General features: G+C 38.0%; 1 protein-coding gene and 1 long non-coding RNA gene across 2 annotated transcripts in view; one reads left to right on the plus strand and one right to left on the minus strand.

Annotated features, from left to right (window-relative positions):
* Nucleotides 1-212: 212 nt before the first annotated feature.
* The window catches only part of fancd2 (FA complementation group D2), a 29,631-nt gene continuing 7,208 nt past the window's right edge, over nucleotides 213-22,635 (minus strand). Inside the window, exons 13-44 of the mRNA XM_053499609.1 lie at nucleotides 22,444-22,552; nucleotides 22,319-22,354; nucleotides 22,075-22,221; nucleotides 20,746-20,880; nucleotides 20,383-20,514; nucleotides 19,075-19,182; nucleotides 18,127-18,236; nucleotides 17,372-17,426; nucleotides 17,169-17,288; nucleotides 16,828-16,901; nucleotides 15,848-15,979; nucleotides 15,572-15,672; nucleotides 11,709-11,824; nucleotides 11,436-11,544; nucleotides 11,241-11,342; nucleotides 10,129-10,229; nucleotides 8,895-9,038; nucleotides 8,655-8,771; nucleotides 8,365-8,493; nucleotides 8,132-8,250; nucleotides 7,087-7,197; nucleotides 6,442-6,575; nucleotides 6,228-6,327; nucleotides 6,016-6,138; nucleotides 5,379-5,472; nucleotides 5,220-5,291; nucleotides 4,725-4,763; nucleotides 4,561-4,635; nucleotides 4,370-4,444; nucleotides 3,836-3,982; nucleotides 570-656; nucleotides 213-475 (exon numbers count right to left, since the gene is read on the minus strand). Of these exons, the coding sequence (XP_053355584.1) occupies nucleotides 401-475; nucleotides 570-656; nucleotides 3,836-3,982; nucleotides 4,370-4,444; nucleotides 4,561-4,635; nucleotides 4,725-4,763; nucleotides 5,220-5,291; nucleotides 5,379-5,472; nucleotides 6,016-6,138; nucleotides 6,228-6,327; nucleotides 6,442-6,575; nucleotides 7,087-7,197; nucleotides 8,132-8,250; nucleotides 8,365-8,493; nucleotides 8,655-8,771; nucleotides 8,895-9,038; nucleotides 10,129-10,229; nucleotides 11,241-11,342; nucleotides 11,436-11,544; nucleotides 11,709-11,824; nucleotides 15,572-15,672; nucleotides 15,848-15,979; nucleotides 16,828-16,901; nucleotides 17,169-17,288; nucleotides 17,372-17,426; nucleotides 18,127-18,236; nucleotides 19,075-19,182; nucleotides 20,383-20,514; nucleotides 20,746-20,880; nucleotides 22,075-22,221; nucleotides 22,319-22,354; nucleotides 22,444-22,552 (3,328 nt within the window). The 3' untranslated portion in view covers nucleotides 213-400. The remainder of the gene's footprint in view (nucleotides 476-569; nucleotides 657-3,835; nucleotides 3,983-4,369; nucleotides 4,445-4,560; nucleotides 4,636-4,724; nucleotides 4,764-5,219; nucleotides 5,292-5,378; nucleotides 5,473-6,015; nucleotides 6,139-6,227; nucleotides 6,328-6,441; nucleotides 6,576-7,086; nucleotides 7,198-8,131; nucleotides 8,251-8,364; nucleotides 8,494-8,654; nucleotides 8,772-8,894; nucleotides 9,039-10,128; nucleotides 10,230-11,240; nucleotides 11,343-11,435; nucleotides 11,545-11,708; nucleotides 11,825-15,571; nucleotides 15,673-15,847; nucleotides 15,980-16,827; nucleotides 16,902-17,168; nucleotides 17,289-17,371; nucleotides 17,427-18,126; nucleotides 18,237-19,074; nucleotides 19,183-20,382; nucleotides 20,515-20,745; nucleotides 20,881-22,074; nucleotides 22,222-22,318; nucleotides 22,355-22,443; nucleotides 22,553-22,635) is intronic.
* Nucleotides 11,378-15,993, plus strand: LOC128527228 (uncharacterized). The gene is made up of 3 exons (XR_008360854.1): nucleotides 11,378-11,466; nucleotides 15,597-15,739; nucleotides 15,883-15,993. It is a non-coding gene; the product is annotated as an uncharacterized LOC128527228 (long non-coding RNA).

Genomic DNA, 22,635 nt, shown 5'->3' on the forward strand with positions numbered 1-22,635 from the left:
TCTGAATGACTTCACTGGTCTAACTCCAGTTGGATTTAATGACATTACAGCATATTATTTGTTTAAAAAAAAAAAAAAAAAAGTTCTGCATTGATGACAAAATCTTTTTATTGGCAAATTAATATACACACATCTCAACATAATGTATACTAACAGAAAAAAACAATGCTAACAGCAAACAAGGAAAACAGCTGAGATTAAAAAGTGATATGTTTACAGTATTGGTGAATGGTCTTCAGATTTTAACCCAAATGTCCGTTATCCTTCTATTTGAAACAATTTCAAGATGAAAATCTAAATAATTGGATACTGAATTGAACAGAGCTTAAGCTTACTCTTTGAAAGTAAGGTTGATTTGAAATGAATATAAAGTGATAGAGTGTTGTCCTCTGCCGCGTGATCAGTCTGACACATCCGAGTCCTCCTCCTCCTCTTCATCCTGGTGCCCATTTTCCTTTCCTTCGGCATCACTTTCCTGAGCCAGAAACATGAGAGAGAATGGAGAACAGCAACAAAAGGATATATTGGCATGTTTTTACATACTATATTTGAAACAAATGAGGCCATACCTCGTCCTCGTTCTCCTCCTGTACCTGAGACGACTCTTCATCTTCCTCATCACTTCCTTGTGAGCGTTGTGAGAGAATCTCTTCACCCTAAAAACGTTAACATTAACTATTACATGCATAGTTTTATGCATTAAAGAGGACATAAAATATTCTTGTTACTAAAGTACCTATGAATACCTAATCACTATAGTCCTCATAAAAATGTGCTGCTCTATAATAAATAAATAAATATGCAAACTGCAATTGCCTCCAGGTTCTCCTACCTTCCCCATTTCTCAACACAAGGTTACACTATCGGCATTTAATGCAATTACAAAAAAGCCATTGGGGAATCCCAGCCCTGTGTGTGTGCATGAAAGAGACAGACTTTGAATCTGATCAGGACATTCACTAACTAGCTATTAGGTGAGTACTTGGAAGCTATTAGCTATCACTAACTAGTTATTACATTTACATTTGGGCATTTGGCAGACGCTCTTATCCAGAGTGACTTACATTTTTATCTTATTACACATCTGAGCAGTTGAGGGTTAAGGGCCTTGCTCAAGGGCCCAACAGTGGCATCTTGGTGGTTGTGGTGAGTTAAATTTGGAATTTCACTTTTGTCTGTCACACACAGTTGGATTTCAGTATCAATCAAAATTATAACACATTTATTCCGTTTGGAATGGTGCCCTTATCCAGATTGACTTACATTTATCAATCTCACTATACGAGGGGTCTAACAGTATGCATGAGGGTAATAAACTGATTGAAATTTACAGAAAACTGGACTGAAAGACTGTATGGTGATGAGACTCGTAAAACATTTGACTGGTGCCGTATGTCTGAGAACATGGCTCAGAGCCCTTTGCAGTCGTTCCTGTGAACATTCAGCGGGTAGAACACCTGATCCTTGAACATCAACAGATAACTTGTTGCCAACATACAGAAGAGAAGCATCTGTCTATGGAATCTGTACACAAACACCACTTGCACCTTACAGGAACTCGGCTGGGAGTTACTGCTACTTGCCCTTTACAGTCCTGTCCATGCTCCAAGCCATTTTCACATGTTTGGACCATTAAAGGAGTTCCTGCAAAGCCAGTGTTTCAGATGTGAAGAAGCAGTCTGATCATGGCTCTGGTGTACTGAGAAGAATTTCCCCTTCTATGGTAATTCAATCACTGGGATAAGGGCATTAGTGTAACAAGGGATTATACAAAGAAATAAACATTCTGTTATTCTGCACAAACAATAGCCATGGTTTGACCTAAATGTCTCTGTTAATATGAGTATTTGAGGCTTAAGGGCCTTCATCCACAGCATGATGGTGCTGGAGATTAAACTCATGAACTTCCAATTAGTAGTTCAATCCGAATAGACTTAAAACCAAGATTTACTAAGTTAGCTAGATAACTAGCTTAGCTCACAGAATCTATGGGTGCTTGTAATTTATTTTTATTTTTTTGCTATCAAACCAAAATAGACACACAACTTCATTAAAAGTGAGCTTTACTGTTAATGACTGGTCATCCAGACTGTAACAAAACTGAACTCAACCACTGAATCCCAAAAGGCTTTCCACAATACATGACATACAACAGAGAAGCCAGGATTTACACTATACTGTATGTAGTGCCCTCGTGTACGGATTAGGGAGATTTGGAATCCAGCCTATGTTTTAGTATGTTTGGTTCAGTTAGTACTTTTAGCTGCTGTGTAACTACTATTTATAGAAACAACACTCATAAAACTGACAAGTTTTTGGCAGGATGAATAAAGTTTCTCCTCATGTGATCTCTCTTTAAGAGAAGTTCTCGGCACAGGAGCCCAGTCACAAACACTGAGTCAGGTCTAGAACAGCACACAACTTTAAGACTTTTGTATTAGGGATACAAAACTGGAAGTCAAACTTAAGTCAAACCTCTTAAACAGCACCTACTTAAGCATATCCTGTTCCAGATGTCAGTTAAATTAGTAAATGTAAATAAACTTAAAAAAAAAAAAAAAAAAGTTAATTGTCGGACCATTTAATACATAATATTGCCTCGTATGTTATGTAGTTATGATTCTTATCATACAACAACTAGTTCTGACTAAGCAATTGGATTGGAGAAGAGGCATTCCACTGATATGGAGGTCAGTAGAGTCCACAGTGCAGTACTGGAAAAAGGTGAGAACAGCTGCCTGTCCAAACCAGTCATGGAGGCACTTTCAGCAAATAAAACACATCTGATAATGTTATCTTAAACACTTTGTCTCCTTAGTATTTGCTACTAAAGTCATTCCGAATCGCTTCTGAACTGCCATGTTGTTTGGTTTATTATTACAAAGCTAATTAGCTTCTAACACAAGGCTGAATCTTAACTCCCTCTCTAACCCATGATCTAGGGCACTACTTGGTATGTGGAACAAGGGGTTGTACACCCTACCTTTTTATTTAACACTATTTGGGATTCAACCTCAGAACCTCAGAAATTAGCTGATATTTTAAAGCAGAATAAGTGAAAATATAAAGTAAATTGCATGGGTTTCTCAGGACTGTTCGCCACCTTCTTGGTTTATTTTCCGCAACTTTAAACTCCTTAAAAGAATTTGAAACTACTTTTACCCCAATTAACTACACTTGCCAGCTAGGGTAGTCCGGTTTTCCGCGGAAGGATATGTGCTGGCGGAGCAAAATAAATAATTAAATAAACAAAAAATCATAATCTGTTGATAATAAATGGTGTTTGTAGAACTGCAATGTAAAAGCAATATTACATATAAGGTTGTGCAGATTGTGTATATTTTACTGATTAGGACTGTATCACAGCCATTCTGATACTTAAATATAAGCAATATTATGTGAGAGAGAGAGAGCTGTTTTATTAACATCCTTCATCTTCATTCATTCATCTTCTATATCGCTTTTCCTGTATAGGGTTGCGGGCCAATTCCAGGAGACGTTGGTCACAAGGCAGGGAGCCAATTTTTGGCAAGGATGACACACAGACACAGACAGACACACAAAAGAAACTGAAGGCCACGCAGAAAACCCACCAAGCACAAGGAGAAAAGGCACCCAGACCTGAGACGGTAATCGAACCTTCAACTCTGGAGGTACAAGGGCACAGTGCTGACTACTCTGCCACCACGGCACCACCTATACTGTACGTCAAGTGGATAAACCTTTTTTTTCAACCATGTTACAACTATATTAATGGCTACCTCAATACCCATATCTGTGAACTAGACAAGCTTAAGCAAACATTGTTGATTAGTGCGTGTCCCACAGGATTCACCTTCAGATCCCTGTTTTTCAGAACGCCCAGCCAGAAAGCCTCCTGGCACTGGTTAAGCGTGAGCATTGCCTTAACACGATACACAAACTGCTCAAGGTGCTTCTTCAGAGCTGGCACGTGGTTTGTCAGGGATGTGTCCTGCCGAATCTAGGAACAGAACAGGGCAACGTTTTGGTTATTCATCTCGGCTCGGTTGCCTAAAGCTACACAAAATTAACTCAACTGGTACATTGTGCAGTGCAAAGATCAACCTATACGAAACTCATCTTTAAACGGTGATACTTTGGGGAAATAAGGCATGTATAGTTATGGTTCTCTGAGATCGTTAATAAAGCCCTGCACTTGCAGTGTGTGATTATTCCACAAATTAAAAGTGTGAATAAAAATGTTTGCAAAGATAGCTCTAAATTGATAAAGGATGCTAGAAAAAGGTATTTATGCTGTATAAATGTAGGGTCTGATGGATTATAAGGTACTACATAGTCAAAATTCTTGTGATTTGTCTACAAGATCACTGAGATGTTTTCTTGTTACCTTTGAGTGTCCACACATGTGATGGAGCTGCCTGGTGCTGAGCTGAAACGTCCTCAGTAAACTCTGCACATCCTCCTAAGAGAAATTCAGCCACTTTATCAGAACTACAGTATGACACAATCGAATATGGCTTCACCAGGCATTATAAATGTCAGAGTTCTCAATCAGATAAGAGAATAAAGCATAGATACCTTGTGTTTTTTAAAACTGTAGTCAAGGAGAGGCATTCCAAGTTTAAGGAAACATTCGAGAAAAAGCCGGCCATACTGCAAATAAAACACAGATCACAGTTTGGACAGGGATGATTTATTTTTTTAGCCCTAAAATGTTGCATTAATTTATTTGTTCTTCTCACCTTTAGACAAACAATAAGCACAGGTCTGCTGTCAAAAACCTAAAAAGAAAGTAAAAGAAGTTAAAAGTAATGCCAGTGTTACTATACATGCTTTTTAATAAAGCTATGACCTGAATTTAGCTTTTTTTTTTTGGAAAAACACAGTTTATGCAATCTCTCTCATAGGTTTGGTTTGGTTTGGTTCTTTTAGCCTAACAAAGGCCTTTATCAATTGCATCAAAAGGTCTTTGTCCTATTACTTTTTAACCTATGAAAATATATTATTATGGAGCTTCTTTTTCTTCTTTTTTTTACCCCTCCAACTTATTGCTGTACTGTATGTGTAACCTGCTGCTGCCGTAACACAATAATTTCCCTCACGGGATCAATAAAGTATATCTAACTATCTATCTATGTAGTCTACGTATGCAGAAACTGTAGTAGATAGATTTAGCACTGGAGAATGTGTGTAATAATTGGTAAAAAGGCTTAATGAAAGGTCATGTGACTCTGTACCTTGACCATGTTGATGAGAATATGGAAGTCTCGGACAGCCAGATTCCAAATAAGAAGTTTCTCACTCTGAACCTGGAGATTATCAAAACATTAAGATTCACACATTTTTAGAATTACTCGAATTTTGCACGTGTTGAGGGCAGAAACACACACACATACCTCTCTACTGTCCGTCTGTTTTCCAGGAGGTATCTTTCGTATACACTTCTCTAGCTCTGCCATCATAGTTTTATAGTACACCAGGAAAGTCTGCCTGGGAATTTTAAAAATGTATGATGAACAATCTACAATTAACAGAGATTAACTTATCATTAAGAATGATGAAAATCATTATCCATTTAATCATGCACTTATTAAGTTCATGCTTTATCGCCACCATATTGCATGAACAAACACCTGTTAATGCCCATTTAGGTGTACAAGTTTAAGATAAGAATCCATATTGTGTTGTAATAATAATAATAATAATAATAATAATGAGGGACATTCAAGTCAAACTGTTTGTGCAGAATAATAGAGTAAAAACTCTTATTTATTTTTCTTTATAATCCTCTGCTACATTAATGCACTTATCCTAACATTTCATTAGTGCTTGGATAACACTGCCTGCTTCAACATTTAAGAATTGCTTAGAGCAAAGTCAGGACTGTACAAGGGATACGGTAATAACTCCTAGATGAGCAAATGGTGTTCATGAAAGCTTAAATAAAAACAATAATAATAATAGGGCTATTGTTGGTATTGAGGACTGGACCCCATGGACTTAACGGTCATCCTTACTGGAAACCTTTGGTACCTGTTAAGCGTGCGCCAAGTGCGAGAGCTGGCATCTTTAGCAGCATCTATCAGCTCTGAGATCCCATTTTCTGTTATCTCTTCCACTGCTTTCAACACATCATCAGCATGTCCTAAATAAATACTAAAAGAAAATAGATGAAAAGGTCAAAACCAGGTTAAGATATCAGTCCAGTCATGACTGTAATATCAGCACAATAATGTGAGAGGAACCTGAGGAGGGTCTGGAGTGCATCGTTGTATTTGTTCCCACGTTCCCTCGTTCCACCTCCTGTCACCCACTCCTGGCACAGGAAATGCTTAGAAACTGACACTGGAGGAAAGCGTTACATACTATTAGCTAAACACGACCGTGAAGTAAGCTTATCAGTCAAACAGACCAGTATAAAGTGAATTTGAGTAAGGTGTGCGTTAAAGACTGACGGACCGATGTGTTCTCTGTAGAAGCTCTGGCCGGATCGTCCATACTGACTGAGCACGATAAGCAGCTGCGTCAGGATCAGAGCCGTGCTTAGGCTGGGAACCGTGCTCCGGAAATTCAGCAGGTACTCAAAACTGTGCCTAAACACACACCCACATACACCCACACATACATACACACATACATACACACATACATACACACATACATACATACATACACACCATATTGTAGCCATTTAATAAGATGCAGAGCATACAGGAATAAATAAAAACTGTAGAAATGTCTACATTTAGACTCAGAATTTCTACAGAATTTCTACTATGATCAAGTAAATCTATAAAAACGATTTTAACTGCTTTAAATGCTATTTTAAACACATACACAGACATACACACACACACACACACACACGTGCGCGCACATACATACATGCAAACGCACACATACACGCATAGACAAACACGTGTGTACATACACGCGCACACAAACACGCGCACATATACACGCACACACATACACGCACACACATACACGCACACTGGGCATACAAAAGCTTTACATTATGCTTGACATTTATCAACAAAAGACAATGTTTGTTGAGTGGTGTGTGTGTGTGTGTGTGTGTGTGTGTGCGTGTATATGCATCACTTTATAAGCTGCTCCAGGGTTAGGTCTGTATCTTTCTCCTTCAGTCGGCCGGCAAGCACACAAAGAGCACTCTTTAACAGCTGCCGATGTTCCAGCTGGGAGAAGCCAGACCTGAAAACACATCACAACCTCACGCACTGCATCTGCTCTAACTTCATACAACCAAGTGACTAAAACAACACACAACAACACATTGTTTTTCTTGGAGCACATAAAGTCTCTGGATGCTTTCCAATACTAATTTAAGAAAAAAAAAAATCAATCAGCTTCGTTATAATTAAAATCTGAGCCTCAATTACATTTTGTAATGAAATTCTTTATCGTTTTTTTTTTAGTTTAAATGTCTTTCATCAAGAAGGGTTCGCTTTGATTAACATTATGCTCCATTACCCACGGTGCAGTTTGATTACCTGCCGACAGTAGTGCGGGTTAGAATGAGCTCTCACTGTATCTAAAGTGAGTAACTGCAGCAGCACTTCAGTCCTTTAGTCTGTCCAGCTCACTCACCTTCTCTACCAACTCATCTGTACACTCAAAGCTTCAACTTTCATGCTAGCACTTTCATCATCACCATCATCATCATCATCATCATCATCACCATTAGTCTTCTTATCTGGTAGATCGCTAACTAGTCAAGTATCTGCTGTAATTGCATTACATACATGCACTGCATTCTGGGACTTTGAGTCCAACATTCCCTCCTCCACTACGTCTACTGTGCAGTTCTCATTCATATGACATTAAACACTGCGAGAAAAAAAAGTAAGAAATGATTTTAAAAGCTCACATGAAGTCTGCTGTTACAGTACGTCAGTGCGGTTCACAAACACTAAGTGTTCATGCGCATAATGAACAGATTCAACCAGGACTAACCTGCACAATCACAAATAATTTAATATCAAGTAATATACACAGATAACGTGTTCGTGTAACGTTTCAGAATGCAGTTCATCTGTAATCCTTCCCTGACTCAGTCTTACATCTATCTTAAAACCTCTGAGCTGTGATGTCGACCGAGTTGTGTTGTGGCTCTGTTTGTACTCACCAGCTAAATGCTGTGTGTAAGACCTGCAGCAGGAGCTGATAAGCCGAGCACATAAGCTGCTGTACATTCATATCCACACCTAGAGCATCCACCACTCCTTGGTTTTCATTCAGGAGGGTCTGTGAAAATATACACACTAATATATTAGTATTATTATTATTATTATCATAATAGAACTGACTGATAGCAAATAAAGGATTTATTGTGAATAATATTTATAGGTGTGCATGTGCCTGAAAGTGGTTGTGGCAGTTCTCCAGGTGTGTGCACAATGTTGCTAGCAGTTCCAAACAGCAGGTAGCCACATCTTTGGGGCTTTTCTGCTGCAGGTGAGAGAAGCCCACTGCCCTGTCTGCCTTCACCTGCACAGGACAGTCATGGCAGTCATCATACACACACAGTACTGTAAAAATTATAGGAGAGGTGGAGTACCTCTCACACCTTGTGATCCAAAAGAGAGTGTAAATACTGAAGTTCCTTGTGTGTGTGTGTGTGTGTGTGTGTGTGTGTGTGTTTTGCCTACTTTGAGAAACGGCGCTCTCTTGGCTGGAGAAGCAGCCAGACTAAAATCCAGTTTACGCCACATGTCCTCCAGGAGAAACACTAACTCGGCAGGACCCAGCTGTACCTCCTCTCTCACCTGCAACATGACAGCGCTCAACATATATCTTATTAAATCACACATTACCTGCTTGGATGATATTGTTTATTGTACGTACTGTAAAAAGTATGGTATGAGAAACAGATCACATGTTATATTGACCTTGGTATGGAGCTCAGTGTCCAGCATTGATCTGGAGAGAAGACCACACTGCAGAATGTTCAGGACCGCCATGTCCAACTCCCTAAAGTACGGCCTGTACGAGGACAGACTCACCCCCACTTTGACCTCCTTCTCCGGGTGATCCTACCCCAACAAACACAGTTTCAAAGTCAAATGTGTCTCCTAACATAGATAGCATATAGCATATATACACATACATACATACATACATATATATACACATGCACATATATACACACACACACATACAACTGGAACTAGTTTATATTATGGGTAAAGCAATGGACACTGATGTTACATTTGTGCAAAAGAAATTGTGTTTACGAAGCTTAAAAATTATAATAAATTTTCATTCACTATCCCTACCAAAAGGATGCCAAAATATGTGAATTGCCACACAAAAGAATCACAACAAAAACAAAAATTTCCCATCTCTAATAAATAAAATATTATTATTGTTTTATTATTGTTGTTGTTGATAATAATAATAATTTAAGATTTAAATGTGAATGACGATGAACATTCAGCGGGGTGGAGCATCTGTCTGTGAGATCTGCCCACAGAACCATTGACCAACACTACAATCAGCCAGTAAAAATCTTCAAAACTGATGGATGTGTACACACATGCTTTCATGAACACCACTTGCACATTACAAGAACTTGGCTGGGAGTTACTGCCACGTCCCCGTACACAGTCCTGACCTCGCTTCAAGCCATTTCCACATGTTTGGGCCATTAAAGGTGTTCCTGGGAGGCTAGCGTTTCAGACATGATGCAGGCAGTGTGATCATGGCTCCGGTGTACTGAGAGAACTATCTACCTTGATGTATCCAAGCACTAGTGAAACGCTGGGATAAGTGCATTAGCGTAACAGGAGATTATATAGAGAAATAAATGCATTTTTTAACGCTCATAACTGTTCTATACAATCAAAAGTCCCAGTTTGACTTGAATGCCCCTCGTATCATAGTATTATGCTCCCTGATCTAAAGCCTTTCTTTATATTTGGGTGTGGAAATAACTAGAAATCACTCTATATCAATGTTTCAATCTGAAACCATGAAATTTACTTCAGCAGATTTTCTCCATCTTAATTACAGCCAAACAGAAAATATAAAATATTATCATGCACTAAATCCAGGCAAAGCATATGCTGATCTGCATCTGTTTTATAGTTGGACAATACAATAGGTGTGTGGTACATCATTTGCCTGTGCCTGAGGTTCATCAGCCTCCGCAACCTCATCCAATTGCGAGGCATCTGTTGAAGAGCTCTTACTGGACGACGCTTTCCTCTTCTTCCCTGTGGACTCTGAAAACACAGGAGATAACAGCTGGTTTATGTGCACCATCACACCCACAGGTCCTATAAAAATAAATAAACGATATACAGTGTACAGTCTACACACCCCTCCTAAACTGGCAGGTTCTGTGACATGATATAACAACCAACACACTTGTATTACCTTACACTAACCTGGCTGTACAGGTGCACACACACTTTTATAATGGAGCATGTGAAATTCAGAAGTTATTAATGAAGATATTCTTTTAAAGGCTGGAGTGTTCTTTTTTTTTTCATAAAATCTTTCAATTTGTTTTTAATTTGAAATTAGCTGGTTGTTATAGAACATTTTAAAAGAGGTGTGTAGACTTTTATATCCACTTTATGTAGCTTGTTATAGGGCCTGTATGAGTGTGATGGTGTGTATAAAGCAGCTGGTATTCAGATCTGGCATGATTGGCAAATACATTATCCTGGTTTCGTACTTCACATCATAAAAAAACGCCAATTATACCAAAGATATAGTACAAATGTTGATTTATTTTTTTAGCCTATTTATTTATTATTTTATTTATTTATTTATTTATTTTTACATCTACTGTATCAGATCTTATTTTCGATTAAGATAATTTCATGTACTCCGGTTTTCTCCCACAGTTCAAAGACCTGCAGGTTAGGCTAACTGGCGTTCCCAATTTGAGTGTATGAGTGTGTGATTGAGTGTGTGTGCCCTGCAATGGAATGGCACCCTGTCCAGGGTGTAGCCAGCCTTGTGCCCTAAGTCTCCTGGGATAGGCTCCAGGCCCCCGTGACCCTGAATACAGGATAAAGCGGTATAGAAGATGGGATGAGATGATTTCATGTAGAGCACTTGCTACTAGGTGCAAAGCTAATTAACCATCACCGGACCGAACAGTGAGTGTCTACATTTTAATAAACCTCACATACTAGGGCAGTGACTACAAACACAATCATATAATATCAGTAAAACTGAGGGAGCACCAACTGAGGCCTTTCTGATGTGTATTACATCTTTACCTTTCCTTGCTTTCTTGGCAGGAGCAACAGATGGAGCAGGAGCAGAAACATCTCCACTCTCATAGTCAAAGTTAGCCAGAGGAGGGACGAATCCAGGGCTGGCTGGAATGCACACACCCATAATGATTAAGAATATGTTCAACATCAAATCAAACATATTGTTTTGCTTTAGTCACCATAATTCTGTTCAGGTACCTGCCAAGCATGTCTCCAACAGAGTCTGCAGGTAAGTGATGTTCTGAAGACGAGTTACAACTTTCATCTTCATCTCAGGGTCTTTCAGCTTGCAAAATGCATTTACTACCTAAATGCACATATATATACACATATTTAGTCAAACACCTGGTCACTTCTAAAGATAAAAGTCAAAATTTTCAATATCATTACATGGGTAACCTCCCACTATAGTAAGGTGAGACAAAAACAAGATGCGGCATAGTTTATATGAAACCCTTTGGGTGCACTGACCTCTCTGAACCAGTTGATGGTGTAGAAGAGCAGAGAACAGAGGAACTCTCGCTCGGCCTTGGACAGACTGTCTATCTTCTCTACCACCTCCATATCAGTCAGGATCAGAGGACAGCCTACCAAAACACGCACACAGAAATATTTACAACCTTTCATATCTTAATACATGCTGTAAGAATGATAAGCATTAATCAGCTCTTTTGTACAACTGGCAGCAAATGTCAGCTCATCCTCCACAGTTTTTGTATTTTCAAAAAAAATTTTTTTTTGTAAAAAATTAAATGACTGCACCAGTCGAAAAGACAACCCATCACCAAAATGGAATGCATGTCAGGAAGTATCTGTGAGGTACTGAGATACAGACAACTGAAAGCAGAAGCTGTTCAGAGGTTTAAGGTAGTCATAAAGGCAAACGCTGGAAGGAATTCTGGAATTTGCCCTGGAAACTCTTCCCACAAAAATGTTAATATAAATGGTAAATTAATAACTATAAGTCCAAGAAGGTATGAGATGCAATGTATTTAGTATGATTGATTGATAGACTGATCAATACCTTCTGACCAAACAGATTTGAGACGTCAATAGTGCCGTGGTATAAATGACTATATTCAACACAGACAATATGGTTATAGTGAATATACTGTAATAATCACTACCCTTGTATTTCAGTTATCAAATCTATTGTAATACTATTGTGGGCAGCAATAAAAAAAAATAAGCAGGTATTATAATATGTAAATTCAATAGTGGCACACACCTAGTAGACAGAATACAGAATGTGATTTAATATCCGTTCTGGTTTTAACAAAAAAAAGAACTAGTTCAGTTCAGTAATTTTTTTTATATTGGTGAAACTGAGAATCTCCCACGTTAATAACAAAAAAACACAAACAGAACTGCCCTGCCCAAGGAAAAGGATTTTATTTAACCAATTATTAGAACATGCTGTGACACGACGCTCTCAGCGAAACAATACTGTGTATTCTTTTTCATCAAGTCTAGGTAGATAACATGTCTAGTTCCTCCTGTTACAAAGAGGCCTTTGTGCTCTGGCTGGGAAAGGCTACGGATCAAGTGCCAGAGCTGGTAATATCAGAAAAATGTACCATCAACTAAGAGGAAGAGTTGTAGACTTTTCTGTTTACGCATATGCAAGAATCTTTAGCCTAGTGACGGACTCTGAATATACTGTAGCATTGATCAAACTACATGCAATCATGTTAGTAGAAAATAGAAAAATGTCATCAAATAATACCAACAATATCTGACAAGTACAATGTTTGCTTTGTTGTTAATTTAACAATAATATGAATTGTCTAACAACGAGGTCCTGACCTTAACCCCATTAAAAGTGGTTGGGTTTTACACAATACAATTTATATATGCATAATATGATTCAGCTGCAGGGTTTTAAATCCCTGGGGTTTCTTATGTTTAATTACAGTTTAATGATTACTACTGTTATGGAACTGATACCTGAAATAGATATCAACTAGCCATTATTAAGCAAACTAAAATCTGAAAATGTGCCACTTGTTAATTGGTTGCTCTCGGGTCCTAACAGGCGTCCTATATTAAAGGCAAGTGCACTTAGGGTAAACATCTTAAGCCTATAAAACAAATACACTGATCAACCATAATATTATTAGGCAGCAAGTGAACATTCTTTTGTTAAAAGCTAAAAGAAATGGGCAAGAGTAAGGATTTGAACGACTTTGACTCAAATACTTTAACTGGGCAAAATAATAATGGCCAGACAACTAAGTTATAGTAACTGTACAGTACAGTTATGGTAACTGCAGCACTTGCAGTCTGCAATCGTCAGGACCTTCAAAACATGCTCGAAAAAATGAAGGTCATGGACAGCCATGGACAGCAAAGGCTTACCAAGCAAAGGCCAATCCAAATTCAAATTGTAGCTCAAATTACTGAAACATTAATGCCGGTTTCTATCAATAGGTGTCAGAACACCACATTTCGTTGCATATGGGTCTGAGTAGCCACAAATTCGTCAGGGTGCCCATGCTGATCCGTGTCCACTGCCAAAAGCACCTACAATGGGCACATAAGCATCAGAACTGGACCACAGAGCAATTGAAGAAGGTGACCTGTTCTGATTAATCACCTTTTCTCTTACATCATGTAAATGGCCAGGTGTGTGTACATCTCTTACATGGGCAAGAGATGGCACCAGGATGCACAATGGGATGAGGCAGTGTGATGCTGGGAAACCTTGGGTCCTGCCATTCATGTGGAGATTTTATTCTGAAACTTTCCTAAATGTATCAGTTACATCTCTTTATGGAAACAGAATTCCCTGATGAAAGTTGCCTCCTTCAATCAGATAAAGTGCCCTGACACACTGCAAAAATGATGAATGAAAGGTTTGAGGAAAACTTCTCCTTATTAGACAGGTGGTCTAATAATGTTATGGCTGATCGGTTTATATGGTATACCTAGAGTACCCAATTAGACATCCCTTACTCATGAGATTAGTTCGAGATTGTTGCAATGAAAATTTCAGTTCACCAAACATTTAAGATCAAGATCCAGCCGATACCTTAGATAACAAATTAACAATGTAGACTAATCCAGAATAAGTAGATCCCTTAAACAAAAATGGTACAACTAACGGCCTTCAACAGCTTCCGACTGCCATTATATCTGTATTTGAGGGTAACGTATATTTCAAATTAAAAACGTCACTTTGACCCATTTACATACCAAAGTTCATTTATCAGATTTATAATATACTTCTTACAGGTTTAAAGGAAAACTTTCTTCCTTATTTATCTTCATGGAAACACGATCTTGAAATTGACTTTGTAGTAGAGACCTGCCTCCTAGCCCAAAACTCAAACTATTAATACTAGATTTAGGTTGTTACAATATAAATGGTTACTCAGAACATATATAACTCCAGTAAAACTCCACAAGTTTAACCCCAATATTCCTGATAATTGTGTTAAAGTAAAATACTGTAGGTACACAGTATGTGAGAATGTGAAAAAAGTAAGACATTTTGGAAAGAAATCTTCTACCTAACGTTTAGTATCATAGGAAGTGATGTTCCTGTAGATGCTAAATTGTGTATCCTGCATGTTTTATAAAAAATCTTTTGTTGAATGGAAAGAAGAAAAGGCTTATGAAGTTCTGTTTGTTGCAAGCCAAGTATGTTACTGCCACAAAATGGAAAGACATTCAAAGACCCACTTCAGGTCAATGGATCAGGGAAATGTCCAATAACCAGGCTTTGAAATAACTTATCTTGCAAATGGGAAAATTGAGACTTTTACGAGATCTGGACACCCTTTGTACAATTCATGACGTTCATGGGACGGGGGTTTATTGTCCTTTTTATAAATTTAATTTAAAAAAAATCAATAAAAAATACTGTATTTGTGAGAAAAAAATATTTTGTGCTCGTCATGTGGCTTATTACTTCTCCTTCACCCCTATTTTAAAGATCAGGGAGTTTTTAGGAACTTGTTTATTAAAAGAAAGAGAGAAGTAATTGTGCTGTACTGTTAGTCCAAAGTTGCAACACTGTGTGGAATTTGGCCTAAAATGCTTTTTTTTTTTGTGGGAACCCTGCCAAATACAGTGCAAATGGGAGATGAATTCATGCTCTTACTATGTTACACTTCCCAAGCAACATGTGCAGATTCCTTATAAGACTGTATTTAAATCTGATTATTACAGCTTAGATTAGAGTCTTAAGAATTTCCATGTCTGTCTATGTAGATGGTGATTCAACAATGTAACCAGACAATGTGAGATCTTGAACAGAATGCAAGCCTGAACGAGACAGGGTTTCTGATTTTTAAAAGGATCATCTGTGTTTGTATGGAGCCGTGTCTGACCTAGGAGTGCATCTATCTCCTCCAGATCCCCCTGGTGCTGCTCCTCTTCACACAGTCTCAGCAGTCTGAAGAATGAGGAGAGACACAGGGGAGATACATGCCTGGAGGAAAGGAGAGATGGTGATGAGCAAGAGAGAAAACACAAAGAGAGATCAAGTGCATGCAAATGTGGGTACTGCTTGTTTTAGGGAAGCTTTTTTAATTACATATGATGGAAAAAAATTGTGTGTGTCAAAACTGTGTGTGAGTGTGTGTGTGAAAAGTATGCGTTCTGACCTGCCATCTCTCTTGCTGTCTGCTTTGTACTGCAGCTCCTTAGCCATTAGAGGCAGCAGGTTAATGGCGATTCCTCCCTGACTTTCATCTTCATCCAGATTGTACGAAGCTGAGGCAGTGAATGGAAATGAGCTGCCACACACAAAGAAGATTAACAACACATTCAGTCTTTCTATACGTACGTAAAAACAAATGCTATCATCCTGAGGTTTTAATAATAATAATTCAGATATATATTTTTAACAGGAAACAAAGTGTCTTGAATTATTATTATTTTTTTTTTTGCACAACAAATTATTTCTTTCAGAATATTAGTTATACTTTTTATGTAGGGCCAGACCAGAAGAGTAATCTTACTTATGTTGAGTTCAAGGAGCAAAAACAAATTCTATTATTTAAATACTAAATAAGTAGATCATCTGGGCTGCAGTACTTTGGCATGGTGGGGAATTAAAAGTCGTCCGCAGAAAAGTGATCAGTTTCCTTTTTCATTTTTTTTATGTTTTGAGCAGTGTGTGTTGTAAGATTAATCAAACCTAGCTTTACTGAGCTCAATAGTGAAAATGGGAGTACATTTACATACTTGTTACATAACTTGTTACACACTTGTAACATAAATACTTGTTTTTGCAATAATTTTTGTAAATATTAATGCAATGGTAATACCACCACTTATAAATATGTACTGTACGCTCTGCAAAAAACTGTAGTGCTATAAAAGCTAAGACTTATAAAGTAAGTGATGAGCATTACCTGTAATTCGAAACTACATCGCATTCATATTTGCATGCTTTATTGGTTTGTTTTCTGACAGAACAAAAATGTATTAAATCTATAAAACTATTCCATTTTATCAGCCCTTTTTTTTTATTTATTTTTTTTCATCTAATAGTTATCCATCTAACAGATCAATGATTTGATTACATAAGGTGAAGCAATGCATAACTTGTACATAACATTGTGTTGACTGAGGCACCCACCCAGAGATCTCTGGTCCAAGGTCCACGACAAAGTCCTCCTGAAAATCCTCCAGCACACTCTTGCCAATCCAAGCCTGCCAGAGGACAAAACAGATTGGACATTGCTTATGCATAACCTTTTACTTCTGGCAATGATATTTTACACCACTTTGTATATGTGCACGGTGTACAAATACATAATCATGCATAATACTATGGTTTGGAAGATTCCTCATATGCAGTGTTGCTCAATTTATTGGAAGGTTGCTTAATTTACAGGAAATTAAATTCTAAAACCCAGCCACTCCTGGCCAGAGAATCAAAAGGACAAAACGTCTTCTTGTTAGAAATGAGGTACACACCTGCACCAGGGGATCGAGTCGGTGGTTGTGCAGCAGGTTGGCCAGCTCATCATAATATAAAGCAGCAGCCTCAGCTGAGCCTTCACTGCACGACTGCACCAACTCCAGTAGTGCCGTCACCTAACCACACACAATCATAATGAGTAAGAATGCACAAACATATGGATAAAAAAAACAACACATTTATACTAAGAGCTGCTCACCTGCCGATGTGTGTCTTTGGGCAGTGTACCTCCCTGAGAGCCTTCTGATCTGTCTCTGTAATGCAAGAAAAACACATGTGCATCAGGGGAATTTACTGTAACATATCACTGAAAATCTAAAAATCTAATCTGATCACGTATGTGGTGAAACAAACCTCCATTAGATGTCTGAATAGCTGAAGAACTGACAGTCTTTAAACAATGTCTAAACAGTTTTAGTACTAAAATTAACCTCAAAACAACCCTCCCAAAGGTGTCACAGATTGATGATACTTTGGTCACTAACCTAGTGAACGAGTTTAGGGATGTATTTAATGATACTTCAGACTTCAAAGCGCTCACGTAAGTCACTGGATAAGGGTGTTTTAAAAATGTCATAAATGCAAATTAAACAGATGTATCCAGACACACCTTTTATAACTTTATCCTTTCCTTATGGTGATATCAATTTTAACCTGGCCTTAATATTCTTTTTCACTTTGTTGCTTGTATGTTGTTGTATAATCTGATAACTGGTTGCTGTAAGGTTAGAACTTCCCTTCTCTCTCTCTCTCTTTCTCTCTCTCTCTGTCTGTCTGTCTATAAGCGCTTTGAAGTGTCAAGTTTCAAAATAATTTTGTGATCCATGATCCAGGAGGATAGGACTGAGAGTATGCTCACACCTTTTCAGTCCTCTGTCTCAGTCTTCTGCATCACAGAATTCCCTAGAAAATTCAGCTTAAAACTAATTTACAATTGGGGAGTTATACATTTACCTTCGTGCTGCCATACTCCCCACCATCATAACAGCACCGATGATGCCGATGCGTTTGTACTTAAGCACTGTACTGGACAACTGCTTTCGGATCACTATGTGCATGTCGTCCTGCAGGAAAGCAAGAAGATATGAGACAGATATGGAGGGTTTTCATAAAGAAAGGGTACACTGTAAGCCATTATGGGAATATGGTAACACAATTAACCTATTTAAAGACAGGTGTTGAATTCCTATTCCTAATTCAAAAATACACTTTATATCAAAAATGACTTAGGATGACAAAGACACGGCTCATCCTAATCTCTTCAGATAAACAAATACCATTTTGCAGTAGCAATGTAATGTCTATTTAAACTCCAATCACAGAGTACAGACACATGGCCACTGAGGACCTTAACAGACTGCCATTACAGATTCACGCTCATGTTCACTCAGTTACTGATCACTAGAACCTAAACTTAATCACTGTCCTCAAGCTACCTCAAACCTCTGAACAACTTCTGCTTTCAGCTGTCTGTATTGCAATACCTCACATATACTTCCTGACATGTTCCTTATAACCACTAGGCTCTAATCAATCATTCTTATAATCAGTCACAGTATATAAGGACGCTCGGCACAGTCAATCATGATGTACATGCTCCGTGTTAATCGTACAAGTCCGTATCAAGCCTGATTTTTGATCCTGTTTCTTTTCACCAACTCTTGCATAGCCTATTCATGTGGTAAATTATCTTACTAAAAGATGCCATTATACAGGTAAAGAGCCTATTTTACAAACACTTTTAACAGTTTTACAGTTATTTACACATTAATTGAAAGAACAACAACTACACTACTTGGACTTGAATTGTTGTGCTTTAAATAAACAGATTTTCTCTTCTATTCTCAGTAAAAGGAAACGTTGGATATAGATGGTTGAATATTCTTATTAATAGAAACACACCTGAATATGGCTGCCATGTTGGTCTTGTCCAAATGCCAAGCAGCTGAGCACGTGGAAAAGACGGCGGATCTGCTGAGGACTTAAGTTGTCCATGTAGTCCAGAATTCCCTGCAACACAATGTTTCACCAGAGGAAATAACTTGGGTGCACTCACTAATTTCCGAAGTTCTTTAGGTCTAATTTCACAGCAGATCATTTCTACTCCCATAATATGAAGGCTAATTCCTAAAACAGCAACACAGCTTTCACTTTGTATAAGCCCTGTTATGATTATTTTAGTGTAGTAATTCACATAAACCATATACATATGACAAATATTTATTTAAACCCTAAGGACAAATTGACCAATTGGTGGCCAAGGTGCCTGGGACAAGAAGACCAAATGTCCAGACTATTATTATTATTTTTTTAATTTTATTTACTTAATGACTATATTGCATTTAGTATGAAGCTATGTTTTAAATGGAACGTGATTCATGAGGGTGTGATGCACCTTGATGCCGTAACTACAGCAACCATAATTGTGCAAAACACACATCAACCGAGGTATAATTTTTTTTTTTACCAGACAGATTAATAAGTGTGAACATAACAGATAATATTAGTCATGGAATATTGTCAGGAACATACAGGTGCGTTGAAGGCTAAAGTCCCAGTACAAAGCTGTCATACTGTATTACTCTCCTGCTATGAGCAACAGTCACTTTGCAATTACACTTACTGAAAGCTAATAAATGCTAGAATTTATCATTTTATCCACCCCTGAAGCTGCAATGCAAAAAGATGCATAGAGTTTCTTTGCAGTTAGCAACACACAAGATTAAAAAAGTAAACCTTTTTTAGATCATTAACTGTTTGTTACATAATACTATTTAAAGAAAGCAGAATATATAATTGTTGTTCCTATTGTTAATGCTTTTACAAACTCATCATCCTCTGGCATTACATCCTAATGCAGCACTGCTTATTGCTGTATTAACAGATTTTACAAATAAACTCTTCGTTTTTAGATTTGGTTGCTTGTTGGGTCACCAAAGCCATTACCAAGACAATGTAATTAATTTCATATTGCACATTGTGACTTAAGGGAATGAGAAATCAGCTATAATAATGAACCTCATCTCAAATATTCATGCTAGTAGGAATACATATTCACCATTCCTGCTCTGTATTACCCTGAGATTTTATTTCAACTTACACAAGGTCAGATTGTTTTAAGTATCAAAATATCAGTATCTTAAATTCTATGCAACTAATGCAAACACACACTTTTATTCAAGGCAGACTGTGTGAAATTGCAACTCATACCTTTACAAAGACAGCGTACTGCGCCATCTCTGTGGGCTTCTGGGATACCAGGTCACACAGCAGCTCCAGAGCAACGTCCACCTCTCCACTCACTCCACTGCATACGTGTGTGACCAAGGAGCCCACTACTTCCTACAAATCACACAGTATTTTAATTTCATTTGACTGTTTTATTGACAGGGACATGGTGGATCCAGACCCTGTGCCGAAACAGCGGGTATGAAACGGGAATACAATTCATCACAGGACACCATGCACACACACATTCACACTTTTATACATAAGGATTTAGGGCAAAGCAATCAACTGTAGAAGAGCATTATAAATAAGTGATGTCACACATCTTGGCAGATGTGATGTCACCTGTTGGCAGTAGGAGTCAAAGGCAGTGAAGGCCTGTTTGTACATGTGTCCTCCAAAGGGCACCACACAGGAGTCGGTAGAACGCAGTAGCACCTGCGCCAATGAAAGGATGCTGGGAAAATAGCCACGCATCACCTATACAACACACATATACATATTGAATATACAGTATACTACAGCAACACAACAGATAGCACACATGCATACATGCAAATATACAGTGGTACAAAATATAATGACCAAAGCTAATGACAATCTAATGTTAATAAGAAAATAATTCCAAAAAAGTGGGCACAGTATAGAAATTGGCAATAAAAAACAAAAAGGAGTCATATGTAAAGTCTCTTCACCTTATATTATATTGAAAAATCTACAATAGCAGGATAACATTTCCCACAATATCATCAAGAAATTCAAGGAACTTTACACACAAATATGCACGAACGCTGATCCCTTAGACATTACAGTTTTAAAAACCATCACTTCCGTAGTGGATATTAAAACGTGTTTTGTGGTCTGATGGGTCAACATTTCAAATAGTTTTTGGAAACAACAGTGGTCATGTATTCTGGGTCAAAGACCAAAAGGCTCATCCAAGCTGTTATCAGCGTCAGGTCCAAAAGCCAGCATCAGTCATGGTACGGGCGTGTGCCAGTGGCTGTGGCATGGGTGAATTGCATGGCTGTGCGTTCAATATTAGTGCAGAAACAAAAATCTTTTTGGAGCAAAATATACTACCATCCATACAGGGAAACATCCCTGTTTTTTTCAGCAGGACAACGTCAAAGTGCATTCTGCTTGTATTACATATGCATGGAGGCTAAACACAGAGTATGGGTGCCAGACTGGCCTGTTTCCGCCAAATGAGAATGTGTGGTGCATAATAAGGTATAAAATATGGCAATGACAACCTCATACAACTGCAGAGCTGAATATCTGCATAATGGCAGAATGGGGGAAACTCTCACTAGCTAAACTTGTCCTACTGGATTCTTCATTGTCCAAATGTTTACAAGAAATGTATTAACAGAAATGATGATGTTACACATTGATAAACAGTCAACTGTCCCAACTTTTTTGGAGGATGTTACAGCAACAAGATTGGAAATGAGTGCATATTTTTCAACTAATAATTAAATACACATGGCAGATAATCATCAGCAAATGATGAATTGTTGTAGAGTTTTTACTATAGTACAAGATGAAGAGACTTGGTTTAATTGTCAATTTCCTTACTGTCCCAACTCTTTTGGAATAGGGGTTGTATTTATAAAGCACTAAATTCAATTTGCCCTAAAACGTAGTGAATGGCCTAAAAATAAAGCTGACCTGAGCGTAGCCCCTAAAGGTCTTATTCAGTAATGCTTCCTGAATGAGGCCACTGCGCACTTTAGCCTTTAGCACTCTCTCTGCTCCACGTCGACTCTGGTTAGCGTTAGTGGAGTGGACAATGAGCAAAACCAAAACATCAACCACCTATGACAAAAATGGGACAAAATAACAATGTAAATAAAAACAGCATCATAATCTAACTGAAATATTAAGGCAAGAAATCCAAATTGAAAATATGCACCTTGTGATCTTCTAGCTCGGTGACACTCTCTATAGCCTAAGGAGAAAATATAGACATTAAAGCCTCACTGTTGTGTCGCTAATATTAATTACACACTTTAGCATAGCCATTCCGCCTCCGTTCACCTTGAGCCATGCTTCACAGATCGTCTTCTGAAAACGCACAGCTGATTTAATAGCCTCCAGGACCAGAGCCACGTTGTCTTTACTGCTGCAGGACTGGACATTTAAGGACCTGGCACCACATAAAAAAGGCAGATGAAAAACAATACAAAAATGAAGTATTGTATACATTAATATACCTATTTGTGTAGCTTT

This window comes from Clarias gariepinus, chromosome 6 (assembly GCF_024256425.1).
Source record: "Clarias gariepinus isolate MV-2021 ecotype Netherlands chromosome 6, CGAR_prim_01v2, whole genome shotgun sequence".
Classification (NCBI taxonomy): domain Eukaryota; kingdom Metazoa; phylum Chordata; class Actinopteri; order Siluriformes; family Clariidae; genus Clarias; species Clarias gariepinus.